The sequence below is a fragment of the Pundamilia nyererei genome, unplaced genomic scaffold, assembly GCF_000239375.1.
Source record: "Pundamilia nyererei isolate P.nyererei 1_Seehausen unplaced genomic scaffold, PunNye1.0 scaffold00141, whole genome shotgun sequence".
NCBI classification, from domain to species: domain Eukaryota; kingdom Metazoa; phylum Chordata; class Actinopteri; order Cichliformes; family Cichlidae; genus Pundamilia; species Pundamilia nyererei.
The window spans coordinates 1,404,152-1,429,716 of record NW_005187542.1 but is presented as its reverse complement, the minus strand read 5'-3'; the positions used below and the strand labels follow the sequence as shown (position 1 = coordinate 1,429,716).

The window sequence follows — 25,565 nt, the reverse complement described above, 5'->3', positions numbered from 1 at the left end:
CCCAGGACAACTTGAGCTGACTATTAATAAGTGTACATTTTCATAGACTGAAAGGCTTGAAAATGAGCTTTGGGTGGGACATCACAAAGACATTTCTTCTTTTTGTCATTTAGACAATGACACAAGCACAGCAAAAGAAATGTTGCCTGAACAGGATTTCTGGCTCTGACATGCTTTTTGTTGCTCGCAACAAAAACTGATTAGTACATTTGGAAAGGAAAGATTGAACAACATTTGGCAAGCGCAGGTGCCGCCGCGGAGCGTGCAGCCAAGCCTCCCACAGTGGGAGGGAAACCTGGCAGTGCCCAGCGAGGCTGTGCCCACTCTCACAGGCATGATTCACTCACTCTCTCTGGTACCAGATGAATATCATGGGGTTGTGTTTGAATACACAGATTTCATGCAAAAGGAACTTCAAGACAGGCCACATGCAAGTCTACCAATGATAGACGATTACTGGGGCCTGTGAGAAACATGAAGAATTACGTGTGTGTTCCTTAATAAAGGCATGCACAAGTCGATAAAATATATGTGGTATGGTTTCACCACAGTTGTGTACAAAATAGCTATATGTCCATATATGCACAGTAAATTGTGTAACACCCTGATGAACAGAACACGTCCATTAATTACATGCATGTCTGGGGCACTAATAAAACCTTGACACAGTGTATTTGATGGTCTCATGGAGAAACTAACAAAGCATTACACTACTAATGTCAGACACAGCTAGGTGAAGCTCTAAGACTGAGGAGCATCCGTATAAACATTGTGTTAGCACATGTACCTCCTGCTCTTACCAGAGTGGTGGGGTCATTCCATTTGACATGAGGCAGACATGGAAAAAACAAACTTATATAAGTACCATGAACAGTTCATGATGACAAAAGCCTGAGTTACTGTATGCACACACAGTAACAGTGGCTTTCATTCACTTGGTTAAGGCTAAACATTGCACAGGATAATGAAAGCATTGCACTATGCCAATGACATAGCAAGATAGGTTCACACTGATGTGGTAAGAGCGTTTTTCAGAACAAGATAGTTGAAACTGAGCAGAAATGGGGTTCAAAACTTCAAACTCACAGAAATGAAATTGAAAAAGGGGGAGAAGAAGTAGCAGAGAGAAAAACCCAACAGCAATCCCATTTTTGTTATAGTTCCGTACCAGTGCAAACACCATCCCTCTCGTACCATATTCATGTCGATGCCGTTAGTGTACGTCCAAGCGTGTTGGAAGTACTCCTCCAGCCTCTGCCTCAGTGGGTTTGGGATCTGGTGGAAGCGGATGAATTCTTTGACCCGCAGCATCTGGAGGTGATACCTGGCTGTACCTGAATACAACCTCTGGATGATGGCGGACACATTTCCAAAGATGCTGGCGTACATTAGAGCTGGGAGAGAAGCCATAGAGGTGACCTTTGAGTACAGATGGGTTCATCTCTTCATATACATAACACCTACCTTGGGAGTTGCTGCTACTGCCAGAAATGCACAAACTGATGTCCTGAATGTGGACTGTGAATCCTTTATGTTCCAATTATGCTATATCAGCAGGTTTTAACAGTGCATTTATTTATATTTAAAAAATACATTGGATCTTTCATGTAAAATGAAAACAGTACTAGTTTCAGTGTTTGGCTTTATGTCTTTCCTAACTGTCTGTATGTGCTGTCATTCAGTTATCACTCACATCCAATGAGCATAACACATATGGAAAAGATCTTCTCAGAGTTGGTGTTGGGGGAAACGTTCCCAAAGCCCACGCTGGTCAGACTGCTGAAGGTGAAGTAGAGTGCTGTGACATACTTATCTTTGATGGAAGGACCTGAGCTTGGGTCACTGTAGTTGTATTTTTTCCCTGTAAAATGCAACATAATCATTTTTCTATCCTACTTTTAAATTCAGCTTTAAAATAGAGAACTGAGGGAAGGAACTATCATCAACAGACATTACCTATTGACACCCCCAGGTTGTCCAGCCAGCCAATTTTATGCTCCAGGTAAGGCTTCTCCACATTTCCAATTGCGTACCAGATGCAGGCCAACCAGTGTGCAATGAGGGCAAAGATGCACATGAGCAGCATGAGGACAGCAGCACCATACTCTGAGTAACGGTCCAGCTTACGGGCCACTCGTACAAGCCGTAGGAGACGGGCCGTCTTTAGCAGACCGATCAGAGTGGTAGTCTGGAAAACAGAGAAGTGCACGCTCACTTAAATCTATGTGTTTTAAATACTCTACGTTTGGATATGTACATGGTACAATGTGCTAAAATATGTGATACAGGGAGTGATGGTAGTTTACTCATGTCCTTATTCTACTGGGTGATAAATCTGGGGATGTGTAGGTATTCAGGGATTTCAAAAAAAATCCTACTATTTAAAACTTCCTATTTTTTTTTCTTTTAGGCTCACGCAACACAAATAGAGTTCCTAACATTTGTAATGTTTAGTTATTTATTTAATCTCCGACAGGGACCAGTTCCCTGTTGGAAACAGGGAACTATGGCGTTACCTGTTGAGAACAGGGAACTTGCAAATTGATAAATTATACAACACTCAAAACATGGCTAAAAGGAGTTTCTCTCGTCTCTTTTTATTTATCAGGGGTTATAAATGAAAGTTAATAATGGCTAATAATATCGGTCTGCAAATAAATCAGTTGGGCTCTAATGGTTATCAGTCCATCAGTGATTAGGTTCACTCACTGTTTAGTTAAGCTTATAAGTAATTCTGACCAGTGTGTAATCTTTAGCTACTTTCCTTCCAACATTATTCAGCATCCCCACAAAGCAAAGTCAAAATTCAAAAGTTAAAAAAGGGATCACAGGTCTGATCAAAACACATGTGGGATGGCAAACTTCAAGTATGTCACATCTTTGCAAGCAAAGAGAACTCATTATTTGTCTACCATTTGTTTAGGGTTGGGTTTATGAGAATGTTCGGCTCATTATTACCGACTCAAAAACATATGGTGTAGCTTTTTGCAACATACAGTAGTAGATCATTCGTGCTGGTATAAAGAGATCTTTCAAGGTCTCAGCATCCCTTGGGGTCAGCACAACTTCCCTGCCTCAAGCTCTACAAATCATAAAATGTCAGTAAGTATCTGGCTTCTTAACTGGCATGCCAAAAAAGCGTATGAAAGAGAGAAGGTTGCTTTGGTGATTCATCTGTTGGCAGATGAAAAAAAAAAACCTTTTCAATAACTGCATATGATGATGGCAAAATGAGCTTAAAAAAACAAAAAATATCACCAGCTTGGAACCTCCATCAAAGTCTCAAAGCCAGTGTGCCAATGTGTCCCCATTTTTGACACAATGAATACAGAGTGTGTAACGTGAGAGTGGAGCGGCTATTAGTGTGGAGCAATCTGTAAACACAGTACAAGAAAATGCTAATAGGTCCAACCACTCCCTATCACACCTGGCAATTATCTTAATATCCTTAAAGAAGCACAAAGCTTAGTAACTGTGCTTCGTCACTTCTGTGCTTGCCTATTGTTTTATTACCTCTTGTGCAGGTGAAAGCAAATACGACATTGATTATTCAAAGCACTAAAAAGTAAGAAGGGGGCTTGTTGTTTGTTGTTTTGTTTTGAAAGCAAATGACTGATGAGAAAGAGTGCGTCTACATCATGGTGAGGAAGAGTGCTGTAGCTGCTTCTGATGGGTCCATTAAAGAGCCTCCATTCTTCCAATCTCACCCCTAAATCACAGCCATCTGTCATTGCAGTGTTCCCTTTCAGTGACAACATAGTGAACAGTGAATGAATCGTGTATAGAAACAGATGGGCTTCAAATTATCCAGCATGCAAGTGACTCTGAGTGACCTGCACAGATGACACAGTGCATGCTGTATGATGTGTAAAATTGATTACCGTAAAATCTTAAAGTAAGTTGAATGCATTTGGGGCTAAGAGTGAAGCTAAAGCTAACATTAGGAACAAACTATATGAAAAATACCCAGAAAATATCCAAATATCCCTCTGGTCATCTGCCACTGTAGCTTTGCAGGCTCCCCTGGCCACTTTTAAAACCCAAGAGTCAACCAAGGGTGTGATATAACTTTCTGTCTTCAAAGTGGTCACATTCCTTCTATCCGACAAGAGCTCTGCACGGCACAGAACAAGCCAATAATCACCCAAATGTTTCCCTTCTTCATGTGATCTATAAAGAGAACATATTATGCACAACTATAGTGTCTACTGTCTGAGTGAACAGTTGCAGAAAAATTTCAAGTACAAATCTGTCTGTTCTTCCTGTGTGCACAAGCGAGACTGAGGGGGCTGCCTGTTACAACGAATCTGCCTCCTTTCTCTTTGTTTAGTACAGCCGTTGCTGCAGGTTTTACAGCATAATGGAGTTGGAGTGCATTTTTGTACAGTCTGCTTTAACCAAAGGGAAAACAATGCACATTTACCCTCTGAATGGAGACAGAATATGAAGCCGGGAAGCAATCCATTACACATGCCTCACTTGATTTGCATGAAAATATTCACAGGACATCTGTTATAGAAAAGAGGATTTTCTTGTGTTGTTCACTTGACCTTAAAGGGTTAATTTAATATTTGTAATCATAAATGTCTCTTTCAGAAGGGCAGATACAGTAATATGATCAATTTTGTGGAACTGTCATGAAGTAGCTAGACACACTGGAAGCACAGTGTTTATGTAAATTTACTACCAGGCATGGAAGAGATGTATGTAACCACCCACGCACCCTGACATTTTGGCTTTGTTCCAGGTTTACAGTGGTCTGCCCAGAATTTCAGGTGAATGACATTTGAATTGTGATTTAGGTTCACTTTTTTCAGGGATCCTCCATAGTTTGCAAATGTGTCAAATGCGGGCACTATATCCATGTGAATGTGGACATAATATGCAAACTATCTGATCTTATCACAACAGGACATTGATATGAAAATGATGGAGGAGTTGAAACAAGTCCTGCAGGCAAATTCGAAGCCACATCATTTTCTTTTGTGTGCCAGCCTGCAGCCAAGTCCAATCAAAGCAGGATATCACCCAGGAATATGCACCCAATAAAATCAGCAGAAAAGACCCAACAAAACTCTTAACACATTGTCAGATGTGGTTTCCAGGCAACAAAAGTGCATGAAATTAGGGCTAAAAATAGTTCCTGTTTCTGCACAGTGAGCTAAAATAACACACCTTAAAGACCAGAGCTAAAAATGTACATGGATATGTTATTTTCAGCTTCTCTTGATTGGAGGAGGTAAAAATACAACTTTTTTTTTTTGCCTCATCCTGACACTGTGTGCTGTGGACGCAAATTGTAAGTAGAACACATCCTGTCACTGCACAAGTCATTTGGCTGTATGATGAGGACGTATGTTGTGCTGTGGTGTCGCTCAGCTGTCTGCTCTTTTTTCCTTGCCCGCCACTCACTGGTGGCCTCTAGCCATGTACTTCCTCAAAGAAACACACACCTAATGGTAAATAAAGACTTGGCAAACCAGTAGGCTGACATCAGATCAGGACCTTGCTCTTAATACACACCTTAATCCTGGATATATCCTAATTTTATGTGTGTTTTTGAAGGTATTGCTTTGCGTATCGTGGAACCTGGAATTTTCACACATTGCAATGGACTGCATTGCCAGATTTGCTCCTGGATTGATTTGAAAATGCAAGGAAGGGGCTGGGAATCAGACCCGCTCTAGAAACAAGAGAAATGCATGTGTTTGGGGCAGTAAAGGATTGGAATATTGTATTTCCTTTAAAATGTTTTCTTACTATTAAATATTAAATGAACCTTGATGTATGTAATTTTATTTTGGAGTGCAAATAATTAAAAAATGTTTCATTTAATCTGATTTTTTTTGTATATTCTCATGCTAGTAATTATGTCCTCTGCTGCTCCCCGTTCTCAGCAGCGGGAGTTTGCTATGCCATCTCCCTCAGACGTACAGTTGCTTGCAAGCAGAGCTGTTGGGCAGGCACAGACCTTTTTAAAGATTTGGATGGCCTGGGGCCGTAGAGTCTGTCTCTGATGAAAAGAGAGCGGAGGGAAGCAGATGCGAAAACGAAGTGTCAGATTGGTTTGGGAGTCTAAGCATTCAAGATAACATCTCAAAAAAAGACTGCCCAAAGTGTAGCCTGATGACACAGGGGTAACTAAGGCAGGACTGATGCTCAGCAGCTTCATGGTGTAAAAAAAAGAGTTCTTTTCAATTTAGGTTTCACAAAGCTATTTCAGGTAAAAATGACCCCCCCCTCCCCCCCTACTCATTAATCTACTGATTAAGTTTATTTAAATGTGTTCTGTACTTATTTAAATGTGACTGTACAAAGAGTTGATCTGTATCTAAGAGGACAGAGAGGATATTAAGTACAAAAATCCCTTTGGACTTCTCTATCCCCAACCAACCCCGGCAAATGGCCGTCCCTCCCTGAGCCTGGTTCTGCCGGAGGTTTCTTCCTGTTAAAAGGGAGTTTTTCCTTCCCACTGTCCCCAAAGCGCTTGCTCATAGGGGGTTCATATGATTGATGGGTTTTTCTCTGTAGTATGTAGGGTAGGGTCTACTTTACAATATAAAACACCTTGAGGCGACTGTTGCTGTGATTTGGAGCTGTATAAATCAATTGAATTGAATTGGAAGAGTGTGTATTGAGAGATGGACGGAGTACTTTAAGAAGCTGCTGAATTATGCAAATGAATAGGAGAGGAAGATGGAGGAAAGTTCATGAATCTGGAAGTGCAGAGGATTAGTCAGGAGGAAATGAGCAGGTTAAAGAGCATAAAGGCAGCTAGTCCAGATAACATACTTGTGGGGCAGTGAACTGTTTAACTAGAGCATGTAATACAATCTTTTACCGATTTACAAGAATGAGGGTGATGTAAGAACTATAGATGGATAACGCTGATGAGTCATGAAGCAATGAGAATGAGTTGTAGAAGCTAGGTTAAGAAGAGGGGCGACGATCAATGTGTAATGTGTATGGGCTCATGTTGAGATGGGGTTAGGGTTAGGCACAACAGGCGTGATGATTGCTTTGAGAGTATTGATGGAGAAGCATGGAGAAGATCAGAAGGAGCTGCACTGTCTTTGTGGATCTAGAGGAAACGTAACAGGAAGGTATGCTCTGGAGAGAAGATGAATGAAAGTCAGTAGAAGAAGTAAGAAATGAGTGAAATCAGAGAGACAGATTCATGGACGTATTGAAGGATATGCAGAGGGTTGTGTGAAATAGGAGGATACTAGGGATAGGGCAAGATGAAAGCCAGTGAGCTGCTGTGGTGACCCCTAAAGGGAAGAAGAAGAAGGACCATACATACTATTGTTACTGCTGAACTGTAATAACCTCAATCACCTGAACGACATTCACCTCATGATGAACTGAGATACTAGTGACCATAGTGTGTAGTGGTTAACACATTTGCCTAACAGGTGAAAGATCCCTGGTTGGAGACTGGGAGAGGACACAAATAGGGTTGGATGAACCCACCAATGTTATCTCGTGTTCTAAAAGACCTTTAGTGTGAGTTGTGATTTATTCTGTGAGTTCAAGTGCTTTTCTTGTAAAGGCAGTCAGATACTCGGTCATCACTGTCGTCATCTCCAACTCTGCCTGGTTGATAACTGACTGATAAACGAAATAAATCCTCACCTCATCAGATCCTGAGCCAAAGATGAGCAAGTCAAAAGGGATGGCAGCCACCATGTCTATGAGGAACCAGCCTTTAAAGTAGTGGATGGCGATCTTGGCTGGGTGGCTGACCACCTCCTCATTGGTGTTGACGTAAGTCGTCCTAAAATTTATAAGGATGTCCACTATAAACATAATGTCAACTATCAGATCAACCACATTGAGGGGCGAGCAGGAATAACCACACTCCCGTCTCCTCTGCTCCTCAATGTCATTGAGGAGGAAGGCAGCAGAGTAGGGGGTGAAAATGGCCGTGTAGATGACCAGCAGCAGGATCAGCCAGTCCCAAACTGCTTTGAATGGACTGTAGTGAAGAATGGTCCACTTATCCATCCGTGGTGTCTGGAGTTTGTATTCAGGAAGCACATCGGCACCCAGAGAAAGAACCTAGTGAAAAACAAAGAGAACTTTTAAAATTTTACTGCCTTTAACATTCGCTATCTGTGTTCAAATACACACACATTTTGGGAAATAAAAGTGTAATACGGTGCTTTTTCTTGCAGATTCTTTGCAAATTTGTTTTTATTGAGGACTTCACTGATTGCCTTTGCAGTGCCTGGGAGAAGCTTTCAATTTCTATTTCTGTTTTACGACACCATCAGCAATATTTTCAGAATGAAGGGTCAGGCGAAAGGATTAAAATTTTAACTACATGGACATTTCAAAGAGTCTGTAAGAAGATTTGCATCACAGGAAATACAGGATGAGCATTGTTTTTGATTAAGAGTCAGAACTTATTATTTGCCACTTTGAGTCTCTACTTTGTGAAGGTGCAACAAATCTAAGAACTGCATGCACTTAACAATCTTAAATATGCTCTGTTTTTTGAGAAATTTAGTTAAATACAAGAAAATTTGAAAATATTTACACTAAGCGTTTGCATGTCTGCTCTCTTACATTGCTGGGCATGCTAGTAAGTGGAATTGCATACAGTCATGGTGATAAATATCAGTACATATTAAAAATCAACTTGTCCTTAGCAGCTCTTAAAGTAAGGTAAATATAAAGTTAGATGAATAATTATTAAGCTAAAATGAAGAAGCAGTGTGCGAAAAATTATAGTACACAATGTCCACAGTTTGGACTGAGAAGAAAGACGGTTTGGAGTAAAGGAGGCCATTTACGTCCACTGTGACAAACCATCGAGGTGACCTCTAGAGCTCATATGACGGTGGGGTCGGGTGATGCCTTGTAATGTTAGCGGAGGGGGTAATGACCCCGCCTTTTTTCACATCTTGGTTCATGTGATAACCCGCATGATTAATAGTGGGTCATTGACCCTCAGCACCACCCCCAAGGCGTTGGTGTACGGCAGGGGTAGGCAACTCCAGGCCTGTCCTGCAGGTTATAGATGTGTCCTTGAGCAAGCACAGCTGATTTAAATGGCTAAATGACCTCCTCAACATGTCTTGAAGTTCTCCAGAGGCCTGGTAATGAACTAGTTGTTTGATTCAGGTGTGTTGACCCAGGGTGATATCTAAAACCTGCAGGACGCCCTTGAGGCCTGGAGTTGCCCACCTCTGGTCTGAGGGTTAAGGGTTAATTTCCTGGGACTCTCCATCAGTTGTTTTAAAACTGAAGAAGCCTCTGATGACAGGAGGAATATCTTCACTATCCTAAAGAAGTCACTGTGGCTCAAGTTTTAAAAAAGTTTAGTTTTAATTAAGTTTGAAATCAAATTTGCTATGAAAAAGACAAACAGGCTACGAGAAACAGAAGAAAACAGACGAAGGTGCATGTGATCTGTCAACCCCACATGAAAAAAACAAAACAAAACTCCTGATTATCCAACATCTGTGGGAGAGTGCCAAGAAATTAGACTGTAAGTGATAACATCCTAGCAATGACATGCCATATTTTATGAAAGATAATTTAGGATAAGATGAGATAAGGAATACTGGAATATGTTTAAATGAAGGTTAAAGCCTACATCAATGTTACAGAGCACATGGAAAACAAATGGCCACAAACCTCGTTGAACTAAAGTAATGATGTAAACAGGTAACTGCTGCTAAAGGTGGTTCTACAAGATACTGAATCATGGGGTGTACTTAGTTTTATTTTGGCTTTGATATCATAAAGACAACATGTAATAAGTCATCAATTGTTAATCTGAAATTGTAAGACCTGATAAGGACCTTTTTAATAATGCCCTTATACGTAAAGCCGTGGAATTAACAAAATTTATATTTTCTTTAGATTAGGTCAAGTAAAATTCAAAAGAAAAGACTTATCGCTGTGTGAATAATGCAGCTGTACATCATATAGATTCAGATGTAATGCACTTCACCATTATCTGTCATCCACAAGAACATCTTGCACATTACTTTAGGCATGATTTCCAATAAATAAATACTTCTCCAGTGCCTGTTTACAGAAACTCTTAAAATTGAAGCTTCAGTTGAGGGAGTGATACCTTTTATTATTATTATTTGTAAGAATATTGTTTATAAGAACAGAAACTGAACATATCAAACCAAAATAAAATGACGATGCATCAACTGCATATAGAAAAATAAGAGCATGCATAAATGTCAAAATGTATCATCAAGACTGGAGGTATAATCCATTCCGGCAAGCCTGAATGTCAACATAATTATCTCTGTTATTGCAGTCACCATATAAACTACAGAACCTAATAGCTTTTAACATGAATATTAAAGCAGCGTCATGGGACTTTTTTCAGATAAGAGTCTTAGTGACTTGGAGGTAATTATAGGTGCAGGCAGGGGTACAGCTATTCATCTAAGTGTTCAACATTTCAATAGCTACAAATTTTCATTTTCACTGCTGATTATGGCAGAGGGGGTAGGTTTGATGGGTGGGTGTGCAGGTAAATTGCATGCACTACAAAGGCAAAGATACAATTATGATGTGATGTATGTGAGTGAGCATGAGAATGAAACAAGAAGGGAGGGCCTTGAGTGACTTTATTTTGGCATTCATCATATTTTTCATTGCTCCTCTATCGGTGCCCTGTCACCCCTCTATTCTAACCATTGTAACTGGGGAGGTAGGACCGGAGAACAGAAGGATGACGTATAGCACAATGTGGCGTGGTATTAATAATTGAATTGGTTATTAAAAACCCCATCCCTCTGGGAGGAGGGTCAAACGCTTTTACCCTCTGATATGGGATAACCTTTGAAATCGATCAGAAACCAAAGGACAGGCAAAGGGAATGCGCTCTAATATTCATCAAGCTGCCACTTCATTAAAGCTGGATGCTTAAAGTGATGGTTTTAACTCAGAGTTTAATTACTGTTGACTTTGAAATAACACCTTAGATTCCCATTCTTGTAAAATGATTTCTGTTAGGAAGGAGTATAAATGTTGAGAAAAGCTGACATTTGCTGTACCGAGGACGATTGTGGCCCGATCGCTCACATGATCCCACAACCTGCTGGTAATCCTGAGAAAGTTGGTTGATTTGTCAGAGTGACAGTTCTAGATCAAAGTGTTGTAGACATCTGTTTCTAAATTAATGATCCCATCTTAATTATTTAACCTGGTTACAGTAGCCATGTGCACTTGGTCAAATGAACTCTTTCTTGCTGGTTAATGGAAAGCGCATTCTGTGTGTGTCTCGGTCTCAAGCACAAATAAACATTAGCTCTCCCCTTTTCTGGTTTTTCTGGTCTGCACAGTGCACACTGAGATATCATTTATAAGTGCATAGACTGTTATTTGACTCAAGATTCCACCTCAGATAACCGCAAGAAGTATAAACTGCTAAGATGCGGTCATTTGAGCCTCATATGGGGATGAGCCACACGTAGGGCTGTTCGATATAACGATATATATCGGATGACGATATAAAAACGTCTATCATTTCATTTTACACTATCGTTTGTTTCGTGGTGTTGCAAAATAAACTGTTTACGGCAATATTTTTTCATCGTTTTGATGGTCACTGTAGTGGCTATATTAATTTCTTAAAGTTCTCTCTTTCTCTTATATTTTATATAACCACACTACTGACGGACAAGCGCATGTTTTTATTCGTTGTGGTTAGCAACAACTACGGAGCCCCGCTGGGGACATGGGAGAAAAAATAATTAAGACAGACTTTTGCAAACTCGGGATCTCGCAAAACTTTTGCAACGACCTTTCACAATAAAGCTCAAGATCCTGTTGAGACTTTTCCAAAAAAAAATGGATCACGTGAAAGAGCAGATTATTTACGGATGAGAATTTAAAAAAGAGCCGCCAGGTGCTAAAAAATAAACCTTAGACTCAAACGTTAGAACAGGCTTTTCCCCGCAGCACGCCGTGTAATAAATACTCACAAAGAAAACGGCGGCCTTTACAACTTGTGTCTAAAAATGTATAGTTTCATGCATCGGTTGAAACACTCGACTCCAGCTACATGGCGCGCAGCTGGAAACACTTCCCGCAAGTCGAGCTGCCCGAGATTCACAGAATTTACAGAAAATGTTACATTTTTGTGATTTATATCGTTATCGGGACGATAGAATTCTTATATCGGGATATGAGATTTTGGTCATATCGCACAGCCCTAGCCACACGTGCACTGAGAAGTTCAAAATGTAATAAACAGCCTGTGAGGTGCAAGTCTGCTTTCCTTTTTAGCTGATCAGTTTCCTGGGTGAAGCCACCATCTGGCTGCAGTACCTGTGAGGTGGCCATGGCCAACAGAGAGTGTATCTGTTCAGATGCTTTAATCATAACTTCAAATAAACTCTGATGAGTTCAAAGTTGCTTTCAAGACATCTTCTGTCACTTGGTTGTCAAAGTCAGGTGTCCAGAAACCCGCTTACCAATCTAAGCTGTAAAGGAAAGTGATAGGATAGGAAAAGTATATTTTACAGTTATATTCTAGGAAGTATGAAGCTTCTTGATGCTTTCACCACTCTCATGCAGCAACTCTTCTGAGGTGTTGTATTCTACCACATGTTACCCAAGTCAATTAAAACCATATTAAGCCCTCTCTTACTTTGCACTTGTGTGAGAGGACATTGTGCCATTCTGTGGTCCCTCTGCCTCTGGCGTCCGTGTAAGGCCTGCAGCTGAAATTGGCTTTGAGCGCAAACAGGGGTCAGTTTCTGTGTCCTCTATCTGTTACACCATTAATTGGCAAAATGCAAAACTGAGACCTAATCAGTAGTTTCAAGCAGCACTGGCCTACTCCTAGGACTACATTAACTTATAGTTCCATGCCTCTCAGTCCTGGCAGGAAAGGTGAGAATGACCTCTTACACTGTTCGTAACTCTAGAAATATAGCCTGAGCTCTGGATGCTGTCTGACAGCTGTAAGAGAACACTTGGCTATAGACACCTCCAATGCTTTACGTATCAGATCCCTTGAATTTCAGTTAATCATCCTGATGCTGACTGAGGGCATTTGGGAGTGTGCATGCAATCTGCTGATAAAGTGCTCAATCTGTCCAAGTCTGATTTGTGATGATCATAAATGATAATATGATGAATATTATATTAGAATTCTAATTTCTCACTGTTCTCCAGTCTGCACATACTCACAAATCATTACAAATAAATACAGACTAAGGGCCCAAGACATTTCAGTCTATTCCTGATTTTTTGAGTAGTCCTGTTTATGTTGTTATTCTTATTGCAGTGCTGCCTCTGTTTGTTTGGGTGATACATTTGTTTTTATTTTATGTAGGCAAAAACCTTGAAATTACTACTTGTTTCTTCAAGAATGAAAACAGTGATGTAGTATGTTTTATTCCCTTCGCATTGTCCATAACAGTTTGAAGACCCAAATTCATGAGTCCTCAGATGACCAAACACACAGCAAGCACTGTTTAACTGAGGTTGGATAATTCCGAAGGAACAAGGTAATCCAAAAACTAAAACTGGCCTGAGCAATATATGAAAACCACAGAGTGGAAAAGCACTGGCATCAAAGGCAAGGGGATGAACACAGCCAGAGAACATACGTAATCAGACAGACTGTCAACTATCAATAGGAATACAGGACTATAAATAAATACAAAGAATAGAAACTCACAAGGCACAAGTGAAGAAAATGAGGCTGACAGGATGTAAATCCAATGAAAACATTTTTGTTGCGTCTGCAGGTCTCACAGGTAGTAGTATTATTATTTTAAGGATCCAACAGATCATTTTTTGCCTGTAATTCTAAATTACAGGCCCTCAATTTTTCTCCCCATTCACAAACTTGAAACTGGCTCATGTCCTTACCTGTGTGACTTTGTCTGTGACATTGTGAGTGCGATCTTTGACTTTTGGGGCGATGATAGTTTTCTCAGAGGATGGAGGGGAGGGGCACTTCTTATCATTGTTTGCCTCTGAGAAGTTGAGTGTGATCAGGGGAATCTTGTTGATGGTGGAGTACTTGTTGAGGTTGGAGTCGGAAGTTGAGCCAAGCAGGCTTGATTTGATTTGGCTGAGTGGTCCTGAAAAAAGAGCACGGCAGAGGGTGGGTGTTATTATTAGAAGATGCCGTATCTTGTTTTATAGCTGGGCTCTTGTTGATCTCTCTTATGCACTGTCAGTAGTGTTTATTTGGAAGTAGTTGCGACATGGGTAGTGAGCATGGAGTGAATCCTAGTTTTGGAGTGACTTCAACCACAACACAATACCGAGAATACAAAAGATGCTGAAATATAAACTGTACAGCCTTTCAGAGCCTCTCATTAAAACATAATGAACAACACTGTTGGTGAATAAACAGAATGATTTAATGTGCAATCAGAGAGTGCAAGTTCCCATAGTTTGCCAAATCTAGTGCAGTGAACTCACTGTATAGATAAAATTATGTAGTATGATCAGTGAACACTTTGTATGTAGAACACAATCATATTAAAAACGGAACTGTGCGATAGCGCTAAACAAACTGACATGTGGCCCAATGAGAGTGAGAAAAGTGAAAACAAGAAGTTTGCTAATTCAGCTGCGTGAACCAGCAGAGGAAGGATACACTGCCCACCCCACAAAGCACAGTGATTGAGAGTCAAGGACAGAGAAACAGACAGTTGAGGATGAAAGATTGCATGCGCAGCTTCAATACATGCCACAGTCAGGATACATCAAAGCCGTCATAAAAAAACAACTGAAAAGAAAAAAGCTGAAGCCATACCCCCAGCCATCCAGGAGCGAGATACTAGCCAACCAGGAGAGAGAAGAAATAGGAGGTAAAGGAGAAAGTGGGATTATGGAAAGGTGTTTGGGACGTTGGGTCAGTAGTCTCAGGTACAAGCATATCAATAATGTGGCATTACTAGTAAATAGAGCTTGACAGGGGCTCTATCAGTAAACCTTTAGAGGATTAAAAAGGGCAGACTATGATGCTAATGTTGCTATTAATGTGTATTCCATTTGATTACAAAGAGCATATGACTTTTAAAGAACCTGGTTGAATATGTGCTGTACTATGCATTCAACATAGCACTGCAACAGTTCAATTAAGCATGTAAACAGTCAGGTTTCTTTCCATTCACAAAGACAAGATCCAGAGCTTGCACACAAGAAAGCAAAGGTTAAAGACAGTAGGAGGCATCATTTCTTAAGCATTAATTTATCCTCTTCAATGAACAACAAGCAGGAGAGAAGTTTAACGTGCTGCTTCCATGCAAGCATGTGCAGAGGTTACTGTGTTTTCTTTTTAGTGAGCACTTACAGAGGCTGGCTAGGTTTAGGCAGGTCGTGTAGTCATTTAGTGTCTTTCGAGGCCAAAGAACTTACAAACACAGTCATCTGCTGAGGCATTTGCATACAACATGAACCTTTTGTGGGAAAACTCATGCAACAAGCAGGCTTTGACATGTACACGTGTATCATTAGACATGCCGCTATTCACGATCTGAAAATGCAGCAGGTTGCCGTTAGTTACCTTTGATATTGCGACCATTATCTGTGAAGGTGGCAACAGAGTGGGGGAGAAGACAGAAAAAGGGGAGTGGAGGTGAGAGAAGAATTTGTGGGTGTCTATGATGATAAATGGGGGTTGCCGTTAACGACCCGCTACTGTCCCTGTGAACAATGCATTACAGGGAAGTAGATGTATTAAATGTATCTAAATAGGAATTAGAGGCAATTGGAGGAGACTGATTGAGCTGCAGGAAACAGGACCAGTATGGGTCACTCCTACCCTCAACCAAATGAGGACCAAAAGGTGGAAGATCAATACCACAGATTATAGATGTGACCATCTACTGAGGATTCACTAGAACCCCACATAGCTGATATTTTAGGACGACAGTCTTAGTAATGAATTAGATCTGTAAATAAAATATCAATTACATTTGTTTCTTTCTTATATCACATCAATTCAACAAATCAATAAACAAGACATCATCAACCAGTGCTGTGCACTTTGCAGTTTAATGTAAACTAATGTAAACTTTGTTTACCAGTTTAAAGCATTTAAAATAAATACAAAGTGATTATTAAGTAATACCATATATACAGTTCAGCAACTGTTGATGCATATCTGAAAATGTATAAAAGGACACTCTTACCTTCACTGGCATGCCGGTCCCTGAACACCATCTTAGAGTTGGACCCAAAGCCTTCCATGTCATGTACAGAAGAGGCCCTGCGAATACTGCACATACTCTCTCTGGAGGCAGTTGGAGTAAGGCCTGGGATTGATGGAGCTGCAATAAGCGTGTCCTCTTGGCTCTGGTTTTTTGTCTGGGCAACGGCCTGGTCCGGGTACATCCGGTCCCAGGGGCCTTTAGGCGACGAGTGGTCCAAAGGCTCAGACACAGGGGTTGAGCAGTGGCTGGGGCCGATGAGGGCACGGGTGTCATTGGCATAAGAGGGACTGCAGCTCTCTCGAGTGGTGGGAAGTTGGTAGTCGCGTGTTGCTACTGAGCCGTCACTGTAGCGAGGAGAGTCTACCATGACCGCATCAGGGTCTTCCTGGGGCAGGGACTGCTTGCTGATTCCCAGGAGAGGTAAGGCTGGGAGACGGAAACGAAAGAATCTCCCTTTCCCTGACAGAAAACAAGAGAAAAATCAATAATAACAAGTGGTCGCACTGCCTCTGTTTCTCCTATATTGTTCCACACTTATGCCACCAAGATAATATTTTTTTATAATAAGAATATGAATAACAACACTGACAAAGTGTCTCAATTCTGATTAGCACATGTTTTTATACAGTGCCAAATCACAACAACAGTTGCCTCAAGATTCTTTATATTGAAGTAAGAGACCCTAAAGAGGGTAAGACTTTTATTCTGAAACACAAAACTGGTATACCCCAATCCCCTTCGAAGCCTTCCCCAAAACCGCAGCTCAATTAATGTCCAAGCCATTCACCTTTATCTACTAAAACACTGTCAAACCTCAAATGGGAACGTGGGCCCAGTGAGTGAAATAAGATTTAAATTTCCAGCATATCAAATTTCACTTGCTGAGTAATCCTCACCTTTAAAAATAATCTCTCATCTGCTTCCCCGCTCCTCTCTTTCATACATCTGCACTCATCTTTCAGTGTTGTATATTTACAACAACTGTACATTTAGCTTGCAGACACTATTTGTGAGATGCTGCACAGAAACAATTTGTTTCTGCCAGCCAAATGTACAAATGTGTAGATATTTATTAAATCTGTTGAAAAAATCCATTTGAAATTACTTGACACTTAAAAAACCTTACTCAATTTAATCGTGATGCTGAGCGCCATGACAAAAACTTTATTTACATCTACACCATGAACGCATCATAGGAAAAAAAAAGAGATGTGTTCAAGGTGTAAGCACTTTGTGGGATTTCATTTTCTTATTACTGAGCAAGAGGTAAACCCAGTCTAGCTATGGACAGAATGGGGACTGCCCATTCAATCATATCTATTATCCACCTGATCAAAGGTAAAGTAAAAAAACTTTTAAAAAAGTAAAGTAATTTGAGTTTTTCTTCAGGGAGTGACAAAAATAGCCCAGAAAATATGAGTATTGTTGCAAATTTTATCTCTAACCTTTAGCTTCTATTAATGGATTGGAACAAAATATTCTTGCATAGATTTGTTTCTGTCAAGCAGGGAACGCCTGAGGACAATTGATATCACATTTAATGTAACTGATCCACTCAATTAGTGTGAAGACTATTTGACTGTAGTCACACCCAAATAGCATAAAAACAGAGAATACAGTGGATTTTAATGAACCCTGAGAGACACAACCCCCTGTGACCTTGCGGCGTGTTTTTACGGTTTGTTTATAAGAAAACGTGCTTACATTCTTCAGCATCCCTGGTGATACCTCACATTTGTTTGCCAGCATCACTGAAAAGCCTACCAACACAGCTTTCTTAAAAAGACCCTGGCAGATCAACACAAGTGCTTGCTCTGCCTCAGGCACAAGTTCAGGCTTCAGTTTCCTTCAATTATTTATAAGGGAGGACATTTGTGGAAATACTATAGTGTGATGTATAGAAGAGTCAGTCTTATAGGAGATTACAGAGAGTGCTTTAATGAGTGACTGATAGCTTCTGGAGAGATAGTAAAAAGTCATATTTCTGACCATATTGAAACATACGGCAGTTCTGAGGGATGATAGTATAACAATATAAGTTTACTGTAACGCTCCCCACCCCAAAGGCACACACCATTCACACACACATTTACTTGGGTTGTACACTATATGCAAACACCATAAGACATGCTCAGACTTACAGGTTTTCACATACTGTATGCACTGCAAAGTCACCTGAACATATGCTATGCATATAACAATACTCTCTCAGCCTTTAGTCTTACTGCCATGGTGACACAGTGAAAATCAGTAAACACATCACATTATCATGTCTCCTTTGTATATTTTCTGCAGACAGCTACATTGTATACAACATACCGACATATGCAAATAGCGAAAAAGGTATGGATGTATTCAGAAAAGTAGAATTAATGTTTGAGTGTTAGCAGGGAGCAGCCCGTCGCTTTATCTACCTCACCGCTTCTTCTACTGGGGTGAGACTGACAGGGAGGAGAGAGAAAAACTAACTTTAGACACAATGCCAATGTCTGTTTGGGTCAATGTGGTGTGTTTAAATTAAGTCTGGAGCCAGATGCTGATGCCAGAAGTGTTCATTGGCATTTCATTTGAGATTCAGATTGGAAACTCCAATCTGGGATACCGTTCATATTCATCAGGATGAAAACAGGTTGAATCGGCATTCTCGTCTTTGAAAAGCGATTGTGAACAAAAGTCTGTTTCGTGAGAGCTCAGTTCTATTTTTCTAATCACACCACTGTAATATTACAATACTAACATGTTAGACAATTAATTGTGAAGCATTTCACAATTTTAAGGGCCAACACTGACTGCTAAAAGTGACACGTTATGAAAATAATGAACAATATTACTTGCCTCCAATTATTGTGCATGGAGGATAAGTGGACAATGTATGCCACAGCTCCTTAAATTAGTTCATAATTCAGTCACACAGTCAGCGTGTGGTGAGAAAATTGCATGTAGATTTAATTTTGGCACTGAAAGAGCCAAACGTTTCATGGATATGTTGCCCTTTTTGTGACTGCTGTTACTGCATGTACTGTATGCGTCTCTTCCCTCTTTACCCCTCCCGTTCCCTCCCTGCAAAATCTCACTGGCAGCTTTACACAACCAGTACAGTGGCCCTTGTTGCTATGATACCAGATAGTAATATTTGCACTGAATATTAATTGGGTCCTCAGATCCCCATGTTGGGGAGTGAAACATCTTGATGTAATGTGAGCATCATTCAGAGATTACGTTAGAAGCAGAAAGAGAACAACAACCCTCCATGCTGTGGTAAACGCAGGACAAAAACGATGGTGTCTTTTTGTCTCTGTCTTTTGTTCATGAGCTTTTGCTGACACTACATAAAAAAGAGAGTTGTACAGCAGTTAATGTGTTTGCTAAGTGATTTGAAAGCAGATTTCTTTCACCTTAAGAGTTGTTTTCCTAGACTTCCAGCACAGCCCTAGTATTACTCACATGCTCTAGAGCAGGGGTCGGCAACCTGCGGAGCCGCATGTGGCTCTTTAGTCCTTATACTGCAGCTCCGCGTGGTTTGGGAAAATATATTACAAGTATTTAGCTGAAGTGTATTTTTTGTATTCGTTCTTTTTAAACTTGTAGTTCTAAATTGGAAGATTATTGTGACATTGAAATATAAAAATAAAATCAAATTTTATTATTTTTCGTCGCTCAAAATAAGCGTCACAATCGCAGAAGCATCTTTCTTGTAGTCGTCGTTCCAACACAACAACAGTGTGTTTGTTTTGATTTGTAGACCCCGAAAATGGCGCCGCGCTCCCACAATGCATTGCGGCGTGACGTCAACTCCAAAGCCCTATACTCGCCAATATAAACAATATATACACTGTTATCTTCATTTTAGATGTCAAAAAGTATTTGCGGCTCCCAGAGTTTTCTTTTGTGTGGAAACCGGGTCCAAATGGCTCTTTGGGTGTTAAAGGTTGCTGACCCCTGCTCTAGAGGATAACATTTGTATTTCTGCTGGGTCCCAACTTTGCTCTCTGCTTATTTATTACAGAGGAAATTAGCCTGAGTTGATAGTCAAGAGCTTTATTTTATTTATTTTTTAAGTCAGGCAGTTGCCATCGGCGTGTGAAAATATACCAGAGTGATAATCAGTAAAGGTCCCTGGCTGAATTTGAAATAGAAACACTATAGAAGTCAGTGATCAGTATAAAACCTCACAGAAAGAAAGTTCCCCTTAGGTGGGCTCCTGCTGGGTACTCAGGGTTCCTCCCGCAGTCCAAAGACATATGTTATATTCACTGGTCACTCTAAATTGGCTACAGATATAAAGTACACCAATTACTTAAACTGCGTGGACAAGGGTAGAAAAACAAGTAAAGAGGGAAACACTGAAAGCAAAGAAAGAAAGACTAAGACAGAGTCTTAGTAGCCGTGAAGGCTAATCCTGAATAAACTGAAAAGCCATTTCCCCAACAGGAATTTGATGAATCTTTCCTCCTGAGGAAAAAGATAGCTCATAAATAATTTCCCCCAGCTGCTCTTCACTTCCTAGGCTCATCACCACATTCCCCAATGCACAGAAGCCAGTGTGGTTGGTTACAGAAAACTATAGTGCGACTAAATGCTAAAGACAACACATAGCGCCATCAATCCACTAAATCTGCAATTCCTTGCTCGTTTTTTCCTGAAACCTATTCTGAACCTCCTGTTGTTCTACAGTTATAAACACATCATGTGGTTAGATTAGATGCTGAGCTGTAGTGGAGAGCTCAAAATAAATAGTGTCCAACGTGAAAATCTGGTGTCTAATGTAGAGATAGTAAGGAGACAAGCAGAAACCATTGTAACCTTTCAGCAGCATCATTTTTCTAACTTGAGATGCCTAGCATAGACAGAATATTTAGAAGAAGAACTGATATAGGCCTGGGCAAAGTAAGATAAGAGGTGAGACAATTTTAGAGCTACTTTATTGTTCTAATATATCACAAGCAGACAATCTCACATTATAGGAATGAAGGTACCAACAGTCTTAAAAGACAACAAAACTGTGTGAGGCCTTGCTTCCCCTTATAACTTACAAAGTGTTACACAGGTTCAGTGAAGATGAATATAATAGTTCTGGTTGTCAGGGTTACAACAAATGACTTTTTGTACACTGCAGTGAAGAGCACCTGGCACACCAAATCCACACACTACCTTCTCCAAATCGCCCTGCATGTCTTCACCACCTGCACTCATGTGAAAATGAAACACCTTTAATCTTGATTTTGGAATTAAATACAGTATCTGTTTGTTATTTTTTAAAGCTTTTATCTATGTGACATTTACAGTCACCCATAAGACAAAAATTACAAATTATTAACCATTCTCTAATTTTGATATCTGCTCTTTTGAACCTACTGACTATTTTATAAAATAGGCCTCTGGTTCAAAAGTACAAGAAGCTCCAGTGATGATGTAAAGAACACAAACTTTTAGGCACACATATGCTTATTTGACCTGGATAAGTTTTTAGATTTGTCACACACAGCAGACTTAATTTGAACTGCATCTGTCAAATTTGTAGTGATCACATATTTTATTTTCAATGTTCTGGTTTTAATAGTGTCAGCTCTCAATATACTGACAACATTTTCAACTATTCTGCTTCTCATCTTCCAAGTGATGCTCAGTGCTGGAGGAATTCCCTACTATTGCAACAATACTTATGAATTCATAAGAAACACAATACACAGCATAGTGAAATGAACCATTTTGCGCACATTTCTGTGTGAATTTTGTGAATCTGTTAGTGGCTCTTCTCTGCTGCATCAAAGCAATCCAAGTCGGTTGCAGAATGTATGACTCATCACTGGTTGACAGAGGGCAATTGATAAGCAGTGCCTAATGCATTCCTCAGATAGAGTCTAGATAACGCAATGCATGCATCATCTCCTCAGTAACAAGCAGTGTAAGGCTATTAATTAGAATAGTAACACTGTCTGTCTCACAGTCTTAAATTACATATTTAGCAGTTTTTTCATGAAAAATTCTGACAAAATTATTCATAATTTGTGAACATGACACAGGTTTCTAGAGTTTCTAGAGTTAAATGGATAAATAAACGAAGCACAAAGAAACCTATCCAGCATCGGGCCTTGACCCTATAAGCAAATCTGAACTATATCTGTGGAGGTACTCACTTAGATATTCAGACTGGAAACAGAGCTGGGAGAACTGCTATAGTGTTCAGACTGGGCCTTAGAAAAGTGAAATACTTTTCTAAGTGGGGGTGGGGGGTCATGGTTTGGTCCTGCCTTCGCTATTGTGGTTGATATGGGGGTAGGGACGGCCTTAGGGCGTCTGGGGAGTCCCTGGGGACGTTTTCCCTGGAGGGCCTAACCCGGGGGATGTGGCCATGACCTGGTTAGGGGCTCTGGTGGCTCTTAGATGGTGTTTTCCTTGTGGCTGCGTACACCGGAGATGGGGGAGGGTCTGTGCTGGCGGACGTTGGTTACTGGCCTGGTAGCCTGGCTGCCCCTGGGTGGGTCCGGGACGGGTGTGGAGGCTTGGGGGTCTGGGGGTGCTCCCCCCCCCCGGTCTGGGGTGCTGGCTGGGCCTTGGGGGCTTGGGTTCTGGCTGTTGTGTCGCCGGAGCTGTGGGCGGGTGTTTTCAATGCACTTTAGAACAGCACACAGCAACACTACATATGAGCGGGCGTAGGGAGGTTTGGGGTCTTCACTCACCCCGGTTCTGTTAGCCTGTTAGATCCCAATCTGACGGCCAGCACCTCCTCGCAACTGGGGGGCTGGGAGGAGGTGCTGGCTGTCAGATTGGGATCCACTTGGTGCTGTATTTATTATGTTGCTCTTTTTTTGTTTGCTTTCCAGGTGATCCAGGTGTTTTGTTTGTTTTTCTTTCTTTCTTCCCCCCTTTCTCACCGTCTCTTGTCCCCTCTGTTTTTCTTTCTCTCCCTCTCTTTCTTTCATTCTTTCTCCCTCTCCTATCCCCCAGTCATGTCTGTCCCGTTTGTAGCAACCGAAAATAAAATAAATACATAATTATAATAAAGGTCAATCAAATGGACCAATATGGCAAGGCCATGATGATCCACTTGGTAAAATAAATCCGCTTGGCATCTTTCTTGGCCTTAAGACAACAATTCTGATGGCTAAAGACCCAAACAGGACAAAGAAAAAAGAAAAAAAAAGAAAAGTGAAATACGAGGGCCTTATCAGTCACATGCACAACAGCCAAACATGGCCCCCTGTCATACACACACGCACACAAAAGCTTGACTATAGCCTAAGCATGCACACTGTCATAGTATCATACATAAACATGTATATAAACTGTATGTAAAGAACATGCATTCACACGCCACATTAAGCAAGGCAGTCTGTTCGAGTCCTCGTTCAATTACACTAATCTGAGGTGACCTTTGGTCTTCACGATGCTGCTTTATATGTCACAGACAGAAAATGGGGAAAGTGAAAAACTTTAAAAAAAGACAAGGCATCAAGAACACGTTCAAGAGCACAGCTGGGGAACGACATTATCCACTATTACACCGACAGCTCTGGGAAACCGAGGGACCCACAGCACTGCTCGAGTAGTTCATCAGGCCATCCTGAGCTATAATTGGTCCAGACCTTTGAAATGATAGCAGGCTAACACATAAGTGTCTGCTAAACGCTTGTGTCAACATGCCAAAGGAGCCATCTAGCTGGGAATTTCAGCAGCTGCCCTCGTGATTACTGCTGCTAGTACAGTTGCAAGATTAAAAAAAAAAAAAAGAAAGTGAAAATGTAGCAGTCAATATGGGGATAAAAGTACCCCAGAGGTGTTTTTGCAGTAGTCAAGAGTACATGCAAAGATTAGCTTAACATGTCTGGAAAAACAGAAATAAGTGCACCTGAAAAGGGAATGACAAAGAAATACATAAAGAAGAATATAGCCTGTACAGAGAAATAAATAGACAATCAGGGAATCAAGTGTAAAAATGCTGAAGTAGCCAAATAAAAGTATAACTAAGATGATTACAGTGTTTTGGTTCTGCGTCTGTGTCTGAGCTTTTTAACTTTCTAGTTATTTAAATATTCTATTTGGTCCCTGATTGGTCTAATGTGTTTGTGCTCATTGTAAACAGTTTGTGTTTTTGTTCGTCTTCTTTTTTTCTTTGTAAACTACATCCACAAATACTCAATAAAAATATTTTGAATAATGTGTTCATGCAGTGTTCTTGAGTCTGTTCTCCATGCCCTGCTGTTCATCCTTCCCACTGTTCCCCAGCTCTGTTGTTTCCTAGCCTTAGTGTGTTTTCAAGTTTAGGTTTCAAGTAGTTGCCATTTTCTTTGTACTTTACTTTTCATTTTTATTCAAATGTGTCATTAGCTTTCAACAAGTTGCTCACTTTTTGTTTATTTCAGTCTGACTGTCTTTGCATCTGGTATTTGGGTTCTCACACTCCACTCTGCATGACATACAATTTAAACTGGTAGCTGATAACATCAAGAAACAGGCAAAATTTCTTCTGACACAACGCATTTGTGCTAAATTGAGTCATCTTAAAAGTAGAGAGAGTATCTGTCTCCCAAATAGGAGCTGATTCCTTAGTAGAGGGGCCTGATAGCTGAAGAGTATGCCTCCTATTCTACTTTTACAAGCTCTAAGCATTACAAGTACAAGTACTACAAGCCAGCAGTCTGACAGAGAAGCGCTCTGTTAGGATAATAAGACACTATGACATCTTTAAAACATGCTTAGATTCTAAATTTAACAGGGAGTCAACGGAAAGAAGCTAATATGGGAGAAATATAGTCTCTCTTTTTAGTCCCAGTTAGTACGCTCACTGCAGTATTCTGGATCAACTGAAAGCTTTTCAGAGAGCTTTTAGAGGGACCTGATATTAGCTTTTTAGCATCAATCTTAAACAGGATGTTTCTAATTTCAGCAATACTGCGGAAATGAATAAAGACAGTCCTACATATTTGTTTAATGTGCATACTGAAGGACATAAAATATACCACAAGATCCTTCACAGTGTTACTGCAGGCCAACGTAATGCACTTTAAAGTAATTATCTGGTTAAAACGGAGGTTGTCTGATTTAGTGACTATCTGAATTTAGAAGTAGGAAATCAGAGCTCATCCAGGCTTTTGTCTGTGACATGCCTGGAGTGTAGTTGACTTGTATCATTTGGCTTCCTGGATAAGTACAGCTGGATATCTGCAGAGCAATTAAATTGAATGCAGTTTTTTCTAATAATTTTAAAAAGTATTGGTCCCAGCATTTAACCTTGAGGAACTCCGTGACTAACTTGTGTGTGAAGAAGAGTCCCATCTAAAAATTTGTAGATTTACATCTACAAATTTGCATACAGGGAGTGCAGAATTATTAGGCAAGTTGTATTTTTGAGGAATAATTTTATTATTGAACAACAACCATATTCTCAATGAACCCAAAAAA

The 25,565-nt window shown here is 40.4% G+C and overlaps 1 protein-coding gene across 4 annotated transcripts in view; it reads right to left on the bottom strand.

Moving 5' to 3' along the window:
- LOC102202326 (potassium voltage-gated channel subfamily H member 7-like) overlaps nt 1-25,565 on the bottom strand; it is a 69,620-nt gene that overhangs the window by 15,601 nt on the left and 28,454 nt on the right. For 2 of the 4 annotated variants that reach the window (XR_001290513.1, XM_013913638.1), the window contains exons 4-11: nt 16,143-16,622; nt 15,515-15,535; nt 14,762-14,785; nt 13,864-14,078; nt 7,636-8,061; nt 1,957-2,188; nt 1,694-1,861; nt 1,194-1,394 (exon numbers count right to left, since the gene is read on the bottom strand). Coding sequence is in view for 3 of the 4 variants with exons in the window: in XM_013913638.1 (XP_013769092.1) it covers nt 1,194-1,394; nt 1,694-1,861; nt 1,957-2,188; nt 7,636-8,061; nt 13,864-14,078; nt 14,762-14,785; nt 15,515-15,535; nt 16,143-16,622 (1,767 nt within the window). In the remaining variant the exon portion in view is untranslated. The remainder of the gene's footprint in view (nt 1-1,193; nt 1,395-1,693; nt 1,862-1,956; nt 2,189-7,635; nt 8,062-13,863; nt 14,079-14,761; nt 14,786-15,514; nt 15,536-16,142; nt 16,623-25,565) is intronic. The other 2 variants (XM_005744254.1, XM_005744255.1) reach the window with 1 other exon arrangement.